Consider the following 14774-nt stretch of genomic DNA (forward strand, 5'->3'; position numbering starts at 1 on the left):
ACACACTGTGATAACTAGTTTGCATTGTCAGCTTACCAAAATCTAGAATAACCCGGGAAGAGAATCTCAGTGAAGGACTGTCTAGATCGTATTGGCCTGTGAGCATGGCTCTGATGGATTTTGTTAACTTCATTAGTTAGAGTGTGATGACTCAGCCCACTGTGGCTAATACCACTCCCTAGGCAGAGGGCCTTGGACTTTGTAAGGTTAGAGAAAGCGAATAGACTTCTGAGCATGCATTCATCTCTCTCTCTGCTCTTGACTGTGGCTATGGCATAGTTAGCCGTTTTAAGTCACTGCTGGCTGCACTGCTCTCGTATGATGGAGTGCAATCTTAAACTATGAGACAAAATAAACCCTTGCTCACACAAGATTTTCTTTTTGGTCAGGGTATTTTATCACAGCAATGGAGATATGAAGACACAGACTTTAAGGCATGGACTCTTAAAGTGTGCCACTCAAGTTCCCATAAATAAACCTACAGAATCAGGGCTGTTCAGAATGTTGAGTAAAATCTAATAATATCTGTGGGTTTTACTCCAAAAGCTTACAAATATCACACTTATGTCTTTGGATCCTTCGCCACCCCACATTTCACCCAGGGTCTTCTTAACCAGGTCACTTCACTTCTGGCATCTCATTTTACTTCAAAGTGAGAAATCAGCCCAAAGAGCTGGCAAAATAAACAAGCTGAAACAATCTAGACCTTTCTTCCCTGCTTTTTCTGCAACAGTGGGAAGAAACTCCTTGAGGAACTGCCGCAGCTTGTTATGGATGAGCTCCCCTTAGCTGAAACCATCCACTGTCAAGGGATTGACGTTCGCTCTGCTGTGTTATTTCAAATCGCCTCAGCAGTAATTCCTTCTTGCTTGAATCTCATCAAGTTCCCAGGACAGAAGCATGACTCCCCTAGACTGTCTTCATCTCAAATGTGTCTATCATCATCATAGCGGGTGCTTCAGGGCACAGTACAGTATGTTACCCTCGCCTCCTCCCTGGCTTAGTTAATCATTCACACCAATATGGGATTATAGAAATACTGAAATTTTATGCCTGTGGTTGTTTTCTAACTCTAGCCTAGGAAAACATAAGCTGGGTGAATAGACCAACAGATGTGTAAAACACCAATTGTTATACAGCTTACATTGATGCTTTGCATTAAGGAAGCATATTCCAAGCTGCCTGAAGTCCACAAAGAATAAAACCTTTTTTTTTTTTTTCAATGCACGTAAATAATCACTTGCCTTTATACAAAATGAATCCACACGTGGTGGTGCAAGCAGCTGCCTGCATGTTATTACCCACTGACATCTTTTTAATGTATTCTGAGCAGTTATTAGGATACTGGCTGGGGGACAGTTGAGCTCAGCTGGTCAACAGTCTTCAACACCTACTGCAGACTATGAGCATTACCTGTTTTTCCATGTAGTGTTTTCTCTAGATTATGTTGGGCCACCTTGTTAATATGTAGACTATAGATAGTATTATGGTAGGTAACACTAGCAATTGATCCCAAGATGGACCTAAAAGGAAGGTAAAAAATTTGTTGGGAACTAGCCTTAATGAAAGCACCAAAGAAGACACAGAATTATTTGTGTGCCAGGTCTGTAGAATATCATCTGTAGAGGTTACAGATTTGACAGGGTCCTTTGCTGCCCCAAATACAGAGCTAGTCTTGGACAGAAATGATGGCCATTTGTGGAATGATTGTACTGTCATTGTCTTGGACCTGACCTCAGTTCAAAAGCAAGATAGAGGTGGAGGAGTGAGCTGAGAGAGACCATCAGCTCATGAATGCATGTAGCAGGATCAATCTATTCTTGCAGGAAGATGTGAGTTGTAACTATGGTGCCTGCAATGCATGAATCTTCTAAAGCCTTTTTATACCTCAGTTTGTAATTCAGTCCTGGTGCCAAGTTAGATGACTCCTAACAATTAAAAAGAGACTGGTCTTGTAATTGACAGCTCCCACCTAACTTCCAGAGTCTGATCCCAGCCTGGTTATTTGATTCACAGTAGGGTTGTTACAATAGAGTCAACAGATTACACAATCAGATAGGAATAGCACTAAGAAGGTCAGACCCCAAAAGACTAGTACACTGAACTGTGGGCCACAGATGTTCAGAGGCAGGTGTTTTGAGCATGTACACTTTCTCCAGCTTCATAACCATTAGCACAATCATTTGAGAGTACAGAAGAAATGAGCTGGTGGAAAGGGAGTGAGAGGACCTGAACGTCATGACAGAGGATGAAAATAGAACACACAAAAAACCCAGGCAATCAGGAGTCAGAGGTAGAAACATAGTGCTTGCTGATTCTCCTCCTTTAAGGAGAATTGCAAGCTTCTGAGACAGAACAGCAGTGGAAAGTGCCCACACCAAGAATGCCAGAGGAAACCTGCATGAGGGACAAACAAGAAGAAGAGCAGTAAGTCATGGTCACAGGGACTGTATTTTTTTAAAAGAAGAAACTTTCCTTTAGCCTTCGGGACCACAAATAGGCTCTGTCTTCTCCATCAGATCCCCAAGTATCAAGGTCTGATGGTTGGAGGAAGGTCAAGGTTGAGGAATCTGATAACTCAGCACCTTAAAGACTTAGACAGAAGGGGTCATTGGCAGCACAAGATGTTCTGTAGGGTTTCCATGAGTTTTAGGCCTTCATCAGGTCAAGAGACCTCCATGTAGTTTTACTTGCTGACAGAGAGCAGGAGAAGACTTTCTTCCAAACCTTCTGGTGGCAGATCAAAACATATTGATGCTTAGTTTCTATAGCTTGTTTTGGTTCCATGGAACATGAAAAGCAATATTTTTTTAACCTGGAGTGTGATACTGGCGTCCAAATAGGAAGCCTTAATTTTTGTCACTGAACACTACATTTAAGGGGGTTCATGGTGTCTCAGGTTCTGTGCTTAGGGATTAGGGGAGGAGAAAGACACAACCCTAAAATCACACATAGGCTAGTACAGAGAAAGGGGTGATAAAAAAAAGATGGTTTAACTATGCTGACAAATGCTATTAGGAGGCATATATGGATGCACTGTAAAGATAGTCATTTACGAACTGACTCTGGCCTAAGGAGGATGGGATGTTTAGTCCCACAAACCTTCCATGAAAGGTTTTAACTGGGCACAAGAGAAGGACATTTGGAGAGAGGAGAGACGTTGGGGACAAGGAGAAGGAGAGGGGAAGGGGCAGGGGGAGGGATGAGGGAGGGATATGGCTACTCTATAGACAAATACTGAGTTCATTTCCAATGTGAAAGAAATTTGTAAAAGTTGTTAGAATTCTTCATGTAAAAATCTTTGTTTAGGACAAAGTCACTGCATCTATTGAATATATAACTAAATGGAATTTCTGAATATTTACTAAGCATATGGCTCCTTCAATAAGAAACTATGAAGACATCTCACAAAGTAGTTATATCACTGTTATAATGCTTAAGTAAGGAAAAAAATTCAGAAAACACACCCGATAAGACATAAGTTCATTCAAACTGTCTCCATGCCAACACACAGCCTTTGCATTCACTAATACTTTTACCTCAAACAGTGAACTTTGCCCTAGTTTATTGACTCAGAAAGATAAATTTGTCTCCTTTTCCTATTACCTTATACTTACATCTGGTCTCACAGGTATAAATGAAGCTGGATCCTTTTATAGTTCTAGTTTACAAGTGATCGCTGAATTTCACTTTAGGGAGCAATTTTGCTAAAGGAGATGATGGCTTAGAACATGATAATGGGAAAGAAAATTAAGAAGATGAAATAAGCACTCAGATTGATCTTCTGGGCCCCAGTTCTCTCTGTCAGAGAAGGAGACATAATAAAAATGCTACCCAGCTCTTGTCATGTCATATGAATTAAGACTTAGGGTTTTCTTAGTGGAAAACATTTTATAACTGGTAGCATTTTTTTTTTCAGTGAATTCATTGAAATGCCATCTTCTAAGAAATCCATTTTGAAAAGAATTGTACAGGCTGAAAATTACCGGGAAAATTGGAGAGAAATGTTTCTTCAAGGGAAAAACTTCACTTGTAGTTGTGCTCCTCGAGAGGTGCACATGGCCTCGCTCTGGAGCACTTTTCTTTGAAATAGGTGCAAGGGAGCTCTCACTACTGAGAATCTGCAGCCAGTGCCTACCAGAGAGCAGAGAGGGCGTGTCAAGGGCCCGTGATGTAGAAGGGCAGGTCCTCTGTCCAGAGAGCTAGAGACACAACACTTACTAGAACTAGAACCTAATTGCTTAATTTAGAAATGAGAATTTACAGTCACCCTCGCATAGTGACCACTATGCAAGGGCACATGCAGCATTACATTTTCTGGTATGTACTGGTCATTTGGTGGGGTTTGTAGTAAACTCTTCAAGAGACAACTCACTATGGCAGATAATGGTCTCCTCTCCAGGAATACTTCCCTCCCACAATCCCTTGCTGTCTTCCTTCTTTTCATTGAGACGGAGTCTATGGAGCCCTTGGTGGGCCTGAAGCACACCAAATAGTCAAACGTGGCTCTGAAGTCAGAGCCGTCCTCCTGAGTCAAATCTGCCAAGGACTGGGACTTCATGCATGCATTGCCATCCCTGGCTTCCACGGAAATTGTCAATGGGCAAATTTGCCTCAAGTCCACTCTTATCCTCACTATAGTACTTTAAAAGTACACCCCGGTTCCTTTATTTAGTTCATGTGATGCCCTTAAAGGCATCATTGGCTCCTCAGGCCTGCCGCTCATCCTTTAAGGACATCAGTGCCTCCTTTCTGCTGCTGATGCCACTTACATGTCTGCCACAAGGAAATGTGATGTCCTTGGAGTGTTTTTAGCTAATCGTGTGAATAAAAAAGAGTTAACAAGCATTAAAATGCATAACATAGACACACACGCACCTACAGAAATACTGGGTACTCCTGAAACTTGGAGCTTGGAAGTTAAGGTCAGGAATTGGTATTGATACTACTCATAGGGAAAAAAAAAATGCTAAAACCTTCCTAATCCCACTAGAGTTTATGTTTATTAGATTTGTTGAAAGAAGCATTAAGCTATTGTTTTTTTTTTAAATACTTGTCCAATTTCCTCAGGATAATTTCTGATTCATAAAACATTATTTAGACTCCATGCTTCTAAAATACCATCATAAAATATATCCAGATGTTCTTAAATATAGAAATAGCCTAGTTTTTTATTATTAGGTTTGTTTATTTTGTGTGTGCAGGGGGATGTTAGGTACATGTGCCTAGATCCTCGCAGAGGCCTGAGCACGTTGTGGGATTCCCTGGAGCTAGAGTTACTGGTCGTTTGTGAGCTGTCCAGTGCTGTTACTGGGAACTGAACTGGAGCCCCCTGGAAGAATATCAAATAATTTTAACTGCTGAGCCACCTCCTCAGACCCAAGCCCAGATTTTAATAGATATAAAAAGAAGCAAGTTAAAAATATACCAAGTCTTTCTTTTTTTTTTTTTTTTTTAAGGAAATAAGGATGAGTTTATCCCAAGGCAAATAGATGTCACTAAAGCCAAGAAGCATAGACTTATAGTAAAAAAGGGAACATGACCTTTTGTAGCCAAAGGAAAAAGTCATAAATCCATACTTTCAACAAATCCATGGAAGTGGTCCTTAGGTGAGCTGTAGCAAAGGAGAGATTCTGTGAGTTTCAGATGTTATCTTGTTGCATTCCTAGCCTTGGGGTTGGATAAGGCTAGAAGTCTGCTCAGCTTAGTGAAAGGTTGAGCCCACTATAGAATGTTAGGTAGAATACAATAGCTAAGGTAAATGGTTACTCAGGGGCATAAGACAGCCTAAGACAAATTTGGTTAATAAACATTATACCAACTTATTTTTCGTTCTTTTTTGTTGCCGCAGTGCACATTTTGGGTTCCAAGAAACTGAAGGTATTCTTTTTGTTTTATTTTTGTTGTTTTTTATTTTATTAGCTACTCAATTTTTTTTCTAGCAGAAAATAGCACCTGTTCCTGTTTTGAAGATTTGGGAGGAGAAATTATTAGAAGATATGTAAATGGGACTTAAAAACCTGGTTCATTAGGAAATGCAAAGCTATCAAAAGGCTATCAGAAGAATGAGGAGTCAAGGCATAGAAAAAGAGATAATATTTAAAACCGGACTTTATATCAGATATGTGAAGAAATGAGTAAAGTATGAACAGTAGCATTATGCTTTAATTACACAAATGAGATCAAATAATTTGACCATGTTATTAATATTGGGAATTGTTGTTGTTATTGTAGAGTATTTACACAATACTGTTCATCAGAAATTGTTTTAAAATGTCTCAAGCATTGCATTTTGATTTTGTCTAGCTGTCATGATTACTCCTAGCTGGCTCAGATTAGATTGAAAAGTAAAGCAAAAATGTATGTGAATACATCAACCTCACAGAACTATAAGAAGGTCAAATTGTGCTATCTGGAATAGAGGAATATAATTCAATACAATCACATGTGTAAAAGAACTGTACGCTTTTAGGAAAACTAAAAAACTTTTAACAAATTTCTAATTCCTAAGCAATGGATACCAGACACCCATTTAAAATAGTCTACTAGTAGAAATCAAACCAAGAAAAGTCTCTGACAAATATTCAAAGTAAATTATAAATACATGACAGTCAATAGTATTGAAAGCCACTTTGAACCTTTACCAGGTTCAAACCAATAGTGTTTACTCTATTGGAACCAAATATGATTTAAAATGTGTTTTTGTCATTCATAACAGGATGCCTTCTGTGCATTAGGCTATTCAAGTAGTCTTTAAGTTATTGTCCAATTCTACCTTAAAGAGTACTTTCACAGAGGACATGCAATTCATACCATCTGGAGTTACTCTCGTTTCTAGGCTAAGTCCCATGGAAATTCATAACTTAGAAATGAAAGTCACAGGAATGCAACTGCCATCACAATACCAATGCGGTGGCCATAAATATTTCATGAACGTTGCATGGACCAGGGCAGATCTCCATTTTCATGAGTTAGAATTTGTACAGCTAAGTCTCCTGATTTTACTATTCATAATGTACTGTATGCCCCACGGAACATCCCATATAGTGCTTTTTAATATTTATGTTTAATGAAGAAATTACTGTTCTGAAAAGTGAACAAGCTAAGCCAAAGATTTTTGCTGAAAGTCTTGAGTTTGGCTCAATTGAAATAGCCATCAAGAGAAATGACCTCGCTGCAGTATCTCAGTGTATAAACACATAACTTTTAGAGCAATTCGAGGTGACAAGTCAAAGCATGCTAAAACCAAGGGAAAAGGTTCCTTTAAAGGTTATAACATTAGAAATTTCATCTTAGACAAACTCAAAAGATTAAAATACCAAAAGCAACGTCTCTAGCCCATAAAACCATTAATTACAAATGAGATACTTGTGGCCAACTTCATAGTTTAAATGTCTGTCTATATTTTCTGGTTGTTCTTTTATCAAAAAAAAAAAAAAAGCCAAAAACATTTTAACTAGTTTGATAATGAATTACTGTTGCATATTTTAATATAATTTATCTAAACACATTATCAGCACCTGTCAGAATAAATTTTGCACTTGACATAATTTAAAAAACTATTGTGTGTGTTGAAATCAAAGAAATTACTACAGAAAAGTAACTTCAATGGGGAAGATGGGTGGCTCACTCTGAATAATCCTTGTCACATGAGAAAAGAAATGCTTGAAAAACTAAAGGAATTAGGCATAGGAAAATGTCTATTTCTTGCTTTTAAAAGGAGCTCTTTTACGTTTTATTTCATTTTTGTCATTTTAATCAACTCTTTCAAAGAGAAGAGTGTTGAGAAACCTTCTCTTAGTAATATTTTAAAAAGTAAGCTAAGATCATTGAGCAGCTCATGGGAAAGCCAAGGCTGCTAATCTATTTTAGCATAAGCATAAATTGCATTCAGGAGCATGGTGAAGTCACAGATAGTGTTTCTTTTAAATACACATCGACAAGAGTCAGTCTTTTCTACTGAAAACAACAGTCTTTTTACATTGGATAACGTTCACCAGTTCAAATATGTTTCCCCACCAAGGAAGATGATAGAAATTCTATCATGGTTCCTAAACTTAACAATCATACATTTATATTGTGTTCCTGATACTGTTTAACTGAAAATGAGAAACATTATATTCCACTTGCTTCTTTATAATTTTATTTTACTCAGACTCCTTTGAGTAAGTTTCCCTTTCCAGAATGGGTTTTCAGTACACCTGAAGTGTACTTACCTTTGCTTCCTAATGAGGAGAAATCTGAGAAGTGTATCATGCAGTTTCTGGTCAACTCTACTGGTGTTACACATGTCCAGCTTTGATATTGTTTTGGGACACATTTTGGTCACAATTCTTTAATTAGGTTTTATATATTTAACTGACCTATTTGAACAGGATCCAGAGCTGGTGAGGAACATCTGTCGCTGGGTTAGGCAAGCTGTTCGGGTTCCGTTTTTTGCCAAGTTGACCCCAAATGTCACGGATATCGTCAGCATTGCAAAAGCAGCAAAAGAAGGTAAGAGCTGAAAGAGCATCGGTTCCCAGGTATTGGCGCTGGTCAAAGTGCAGCCATGCTTAAGTAGATTCTCTCTCTCCACACACACACAAGTGTATGCCTTTATTGACCTCATAAGAAGTGTATCAAAAAGATCACTTGGTTTCACAAGTGCATAAGACATACACCTCATTCTGAAACACAGACTCGTATTTCACACATCTTAACATGCATGAAACACGAAACAAATCTACAGTCCTAGCAGAGAGCCCCAGGCTAAGGACTTCAGCATGTCTCAACTAAGTAACAGCTTTTGCATTTGTCATAAGGTTGAAACAAATACAGCTACATCCACACTGGAATTACTTATGTGTCCCTTGCCTTTGTTGGAATGAAGGCCAGTGTTTTACCCAGTTCCCAATAAACATCTGTTGAATGCCTAGATTGGATAGGCAATAGAAAATTTCACCAATTGTACTTACTTTCATTCTATGATAATGGTGTCCTGACCTACAAAGACACTGTTAACTACCTGGAAACTTACACTGGCTGGAAAATCTTTACATCAATACACTCATCTGCTGATTAAATTGAAGCCCATAATAATCAAAACTTTAAATATATGTATATATATAATATTATATATAATAAATATATATAATATTTAAGCATAACTAGATTAGTCAAATGGATGCAAACATTTGGGAGTAGGAAATTCTGGGTTGCATGGGCCTGAATAGATTTCAGCCATCATTTCCTCAAGACCTGAAACACAAATACGTGTTTTTGACAGGTGGTGCAGATGGCGTTACAGCCACCAATACTGTCTCAGGCCTCATGGGATTGAAAGCTGATGGTACACCTTGGCCTGCTGTGGGCATTGGAAAGAGGACCACATATGGAGGAGTATCAGGTTGGTTTTGCTCTTTCCTTGTGTTCTACTTCCTTGAACATTGCTTGAAATCAAGAGGTTGGGGACAAACAAAAGTGTCATGCATTTCAGCGTTGTATTCTGACATAACTCATTACTGCTCATTATTCCTAACTGCTATAGTAGGACAAATTACAAGTTTCTAGAGTACCAGAAAAAGGGTCATGCTGATTCCTGTTTCTTCTGGCCTCTGCTTTCCTCAGTTTCTCAACAGCATGGCTACAGGGCCCCTTATTAGTAAAAGATATCACTGTGGCATTTTGTTCATTAAAAATGTTTTTATTTAAGTAACTTATTCAGATTACATCTCAATTACTATCCCCTCACTTGTATCTTCCCATTCCCCCTCCCTCCCTCTTTTGCCCTATTTCCCTCTCTTAAGCCTGTGACAGAAGAGGACCTCCTCCCCCACCATATGATTACAGCCTATCTGGTCTCATCCTGGTAGCCTGCTTACCCTTCCTCTGAGTGCCACCAGGCCTCCTCACCTAAGGAAAGTGGTCAAATAGAGGGCAACAGAGTTAATGTCAGAGGCAGTCCCTGCTCTCCACACAGCTGTGGAGAATGTGCTGTAGAGATCTAGCATTGGTTAGATCTAACTAGGGGTTCAATGTTTACTGCATGCATTGCCCTTGATCAGCACACCCTGGGTCCAGATCCACCATCCTTGATGGTCTTCTTGTAGGGTTCCAAGACCCTCCATTTCCCCATTCTCCCATACCTCTCTCACCTGGCGTCCCAATAGCAAGTCCCAGTATCTATCCCAATTCCCCACTAAATGAAGATTCTCAGAGGACATCTCTGTTGGGCTAGTGTCCAATTATAAGTGAATATATACCATGTGTATTTTTCTGGGTCTGGGGTTAACTCACTTAGGATTATAATTTCTAGTTCAATGTATTTGCCTGCAAATTTAAAGATTTCCTTATTTTTAATAGCTGACAGTGTAAATGTACCACAGTTTCTTTATCCATTCTTCAACTGAGGGACATCTAGGTTGTTTCCAGATTCTGGCTGTTATGAATAAGGCTGCTATGAACATAGTTGAGCAAATGTCCTTGTGTGCTGGAGCATCTTTTAGGTACCTTCCAAGGAGTGGGATAGCTGGGTCTTGAGGTAGCCTTATTCCCAGTTTTCTGAGAAAGTGCCAGATTGATTTCCAAAATGGTTGTACCAGTTTGCACTCTCACCAGCAATGAAGGAGTGTTCCCCTTTCTCCACATCCTCACCAGCATGTGCTGTCACTTGAGTTTATGATCTTAGGCATTCTTATGGGTGTAAGATGGAATCCCACAGTCATTTTGATTTCCATTTATCTGATGACTAAGGATGTTGAGCATTTTTTAAGTGTTTCTCAGCCATTCAATATTTCTCTGTTGAGAATTCTCTGTTTAATTCTGAGCTCCATTTCTTAATTAGGATTTTTGTCTTGGCGACATTTAGTTTCTTGAGTTCTTTATATATTTTGGATATTAGACCTTTGTTAGGTATAGGGTTGGTGAAGATCTTTTCCCAGTCTGTAGGCTGTCACCTTGTTCTGTTGACAGTGACTTCTGCCTTTCAGAAGCTTCTTAGCCTCAGGAGGTCCCCTTTATTTATTTTTAAATTTATTAATTTATTCATATTACAACTAAATTGTTATCCCATCACTTGTATCCTCCCATTCCTCCCTCCCTCCTGCTTTCACCCTATTCTTCTCCCCTAGGTCTAAGACCAAGGGGGACTTCCTCCCCTACTATATAATCATAGCCTATCAAGTGTCATGTTGGTAGCCTGCTTATTCTTTCTTTGAGTGCCATCAGGCCTCCCCACCAAGGGGAGGTAGTCAAATATGGAGCAACTTTGAGGTCCCATTTATTAATTATTGACTGTAGAGCCTGAGCTGTTGAACACCGTAGCCTTTTAAGAGAAAAATACCTCACTATAATTCTTTCTTGATAATCGTAAATCAGTTTCCATCAATCCTAGACTTTCACTATTATCCACTGTCTCTGAAATGCTATGATTTCACAACTCAGAACCAATCATTAAAGCACAACATTTAGCTTCGGCTGGTGAGACACTGACATGACCTCACACTTTTGCATATTTTTTTCTCATCATCTTCCACTTTGCATTTGCCAAAGGGAGGGAGTTTACATCCAAGGTTTCTTCTGGTCTTGTTACCCTCCACACTGTTGCTGTGACAACACGAACTCAGCCTTGCAGAGACAATGCTGTGAGGTTCTTGACTGTACTGATATGAGGATTAGTTTCCTTGGTGATAGAGAAATTGGTAAATATACATCAAACAATGGTGGCCCAGTGTTGCAGAAAGGCATTGCTGAGTCAAACTGAAATGTACTTTTGGAATAGCCAGGATCGGTTATGAGAGCCTTGCCTCTGCAGAAAGAAGTCTGCTGTGAGGTTGAAGTGTATCCAGGAGCCAAGGCAAAACTACAAGGATGGGGGCCTACATTATGCTCTTAACTGAATTCTTGGGCCACCTCGTCTGAAGGAGGAGGACTGACAAGCAGTATCCGTTTAGCCTCTGAGGTATCAAACAAGCCCTAACTACTGCTGTATTGTGGAGTAGCACAGGCTGTGTGAGTAAGGGGAATGAGTCAAGAGACTCTGGAGTTGGGCCTGTAACCTGCGCTACATTTTCTGTCAGCTCATTTCAATTTCTTTTCCAGCCTGTCATGTTGACAGCAAGAGAATAAAGGAGGTCACAGAGGGTTCTGAGCATTAAAAATTAATAAAAGAACTATTGAGGTAGTATTTTATATAAGTAACACCATTCACGTTTTCTCATTTAAGCTGCAATTTCTGAATACTTTCCCCTGCTATAACTCAGCCTAATAAAACTATGAAATTACAGCATTAGAAAGAGTCTTTCATGTTTCAGTCTTTAAGCATACATACACTGAACACAAGCTGTACCTCAGGGCCTGTTAGCATTTCCAGGAAACTCCATTTCTGAGATTTATAAATACATATATAAATATTCACTTGGGCTATAAGCACCAGCAAAGCTGGGCTTGGAACTCTCATTTTAAACAGCAAAAATGCCCCTCACATTTTTAAGGGGCTGTCCCTCATTTCTAATAGGTTCTATATTAAATTCACCAACACTACACAATCTATTTTGAAAATAGCCTTTCTCCGCATGGACAAAACCAATACATTCTTGCTCCTTTACAGAAATGCTCACTGCAGTTTAAAAGTAGTAAGACCAGAAAATCAGCTTAAAGTGGCAATGATAATATGTGTTGGAGCAGAAGCAAGTATTCAAAGCCTACCCTTGTAGAATGGCTAAATGATACTGGTTTCAAAGTGTTGCTAAATTCCTCTACTTCTCAGTTAGATAGGCTTGTCAGAAGTTCAGAGTCTGATCCAATGTCGAAGACAACACTAAATATGTATTTTACAAGATTAAAAACAGTGGCCACCGCGCATGGCTAATATCATCCCAAGGGTTTGTTCAGAACAGCAAGTGCCAATTTTTAGAACTATTTGACTTGGAGTTTTTCCTGAGAAAGGTTGAATAATAGTTTGGAATGGCCACCTAAAAACATATACCTATATAGCCAGAGAAGGGTGCTCCCAGTTCCTTATGTAAGCTTTCTATTTTGTTCAGATTATTATTTCTGGCATTGAAATAGAAATTATATGTTTGTAAAAAGAGAAAATGTCACTATGAAGAGAAAAGCTAGTTATTTGGTATACTTTCACACTTCTCTTTTAAAATGCTTAATGTTTTATTTATTTATTATGTGTATGTGGATTTATTCCTGTGAACGCAGGTGCCTGAAGTGGCTAAAAAGGTCATCGGATCCCCTGGAACTGAAGTTACTGGGTTGGGAACCTTCAGCTCTGGGTGTTGGGAACCATTCAAGTCCTCTGCAAGAGTAATATATATGTGCTGAGCCATCTTTCCAGGCCATATTCCAGTATTCTTTTTATTTGATTTTAATTTTTATTACTTCTTTGAGAATTTTGTACAGTGTGTTTTGGTCATATTCACCCCCTTAACTCTTCCCAAATCCACCCCCATTCTTCAATCCACCCAACTCTGTGGGTATTTTTTTTTTAATCTATCTAGACCAACTTGTGTTGACCAAAAATTCCTGTAAGTATGGTGCTCCACTGGGTCATGATCCACTTACCAGGGTTTTCACCCTTAAAGAAAATCATGTCTCTCTCTCGCAGCAGCTTAGAAATGCCAATATCTCCTGGACTAGGGGTAGAATTTCTTGCCCACCTAGCCTCTTTATGCCCAGGCCTGCATAGGTTTTGTGCATGCTTTTGTATCCACTGTAAATTCATATGTGCAGCTGCCTTGCTATGTCAAGAAGACACTGTTTCCTCGTAGTTGTTAAGTGCTGCCTCTGGCTCTCAAACCCTTTCTGCAAAGATCCCCGAGTCTTGGGACTAGGGTCTGCAGTATAGATGTTCCATTTAGGTAACAAAGGACAGGCGTGCCCATTGGGAAGATAGACTCAGCTAAGGAATGACAATCACATCGAACTGTTTCTCATATGATTATTCTGAGTTCTAAAGCACTGTTTTTCAAATAGTTGTCTTTCAATCATGTATGTGCTGTAAAGTTAAGTTTAGTAAATTATAATCAACATAATTTAACATTTTATTTTTAATTCTGCCTGTCTTCATGCATCCGTGTATGAGGTTGTATACCTCAGTGAAGTTGCCATAAAAGTATGGAAAGTGTAGAGTCTCTTGAAGGTGGAGTTACAAGGCATTTGTGAGCCTCCGTACATTGGTCCTGGGAACTGAACTAATGTCCTCTACAAGAGCAATAGGTTCTCTTAATGACTGAGCCATCTCTCCAGCCCTTGCAAACAACATTTAAAAAAATAAAATAAAATAAAATGGGGGAAATTCTGTCATGTTTTTCACAGAGTGTTGTTTGGTCAAACTTTTTTTTTCTCAACTGTACATGTACAATGAACATGTGTACATCGTGGTATGAAATGTGTTTCACTGTGGCTCATGCCAAAATCCTTTAAAGTTATAATGTTCTGACAAAAGGACATTTCTTAAATGAAAGAATGCTGTGGGCCAGCAAGAAGATAATGCCTACCTGTTACAGTTTAAAATACATTAGGAAAGGGATTTAGTGTGCTTCCCTCTGCCTTGCTGTTTTAGAACCTGCATGTTTTCAAGCCTTACTTGTAGGTGAGTAGTCAGTCATGGAAGGAGTAGCTGATAAGACTCATACTTCTGGGAGGAGGCTATCAAAGGCTGAATTGTAGATCAGGTGACCGAATGGTGAGAAAGGAGTCAGAAGAAACCATGACCAATATGCATAGGAAATATTGTCTTGAAACCAGAATAACTGATTAAGTTATATCTATTACAAATATTT

The 14774-nt window shown here is 39.0% G+C and overlaps 1 protein-coding gene across 1 annotated transcript in view; it reads left to right on the top strand.

Annotated features, from left to right (window-relative positions):
* Window positions 1-14774, top strand: part of Dpyd (dihydropyrimidine dehydrogenase) — an 877326-nt gene that overhangs the window by 642099 nt on the left and 220453 nt on the right. Inside the window, 2 exon segments of the mRNA XM_051165995.1 lie at window positions 8376-8496; window positions 9269-9388. Coding sequence (XP_051021952.1) covers window positions 8376-8496; window positions 9269-9388 — 241 coding nt within the window.

The sequence above is a fragment of the Acomys russatus genome, chromosome 23 (assembly GCF_903995435.1).
Source record: "Acomys russatus chromosome 23, mAcoRus1.1, whole genome shotgun sequence".
Taxonomy (NCBI): Eukaryota; Metazoa; Chordata; class Mammalia; order Rodentia; family Muridae; genus Acomys; species Acomys russatus.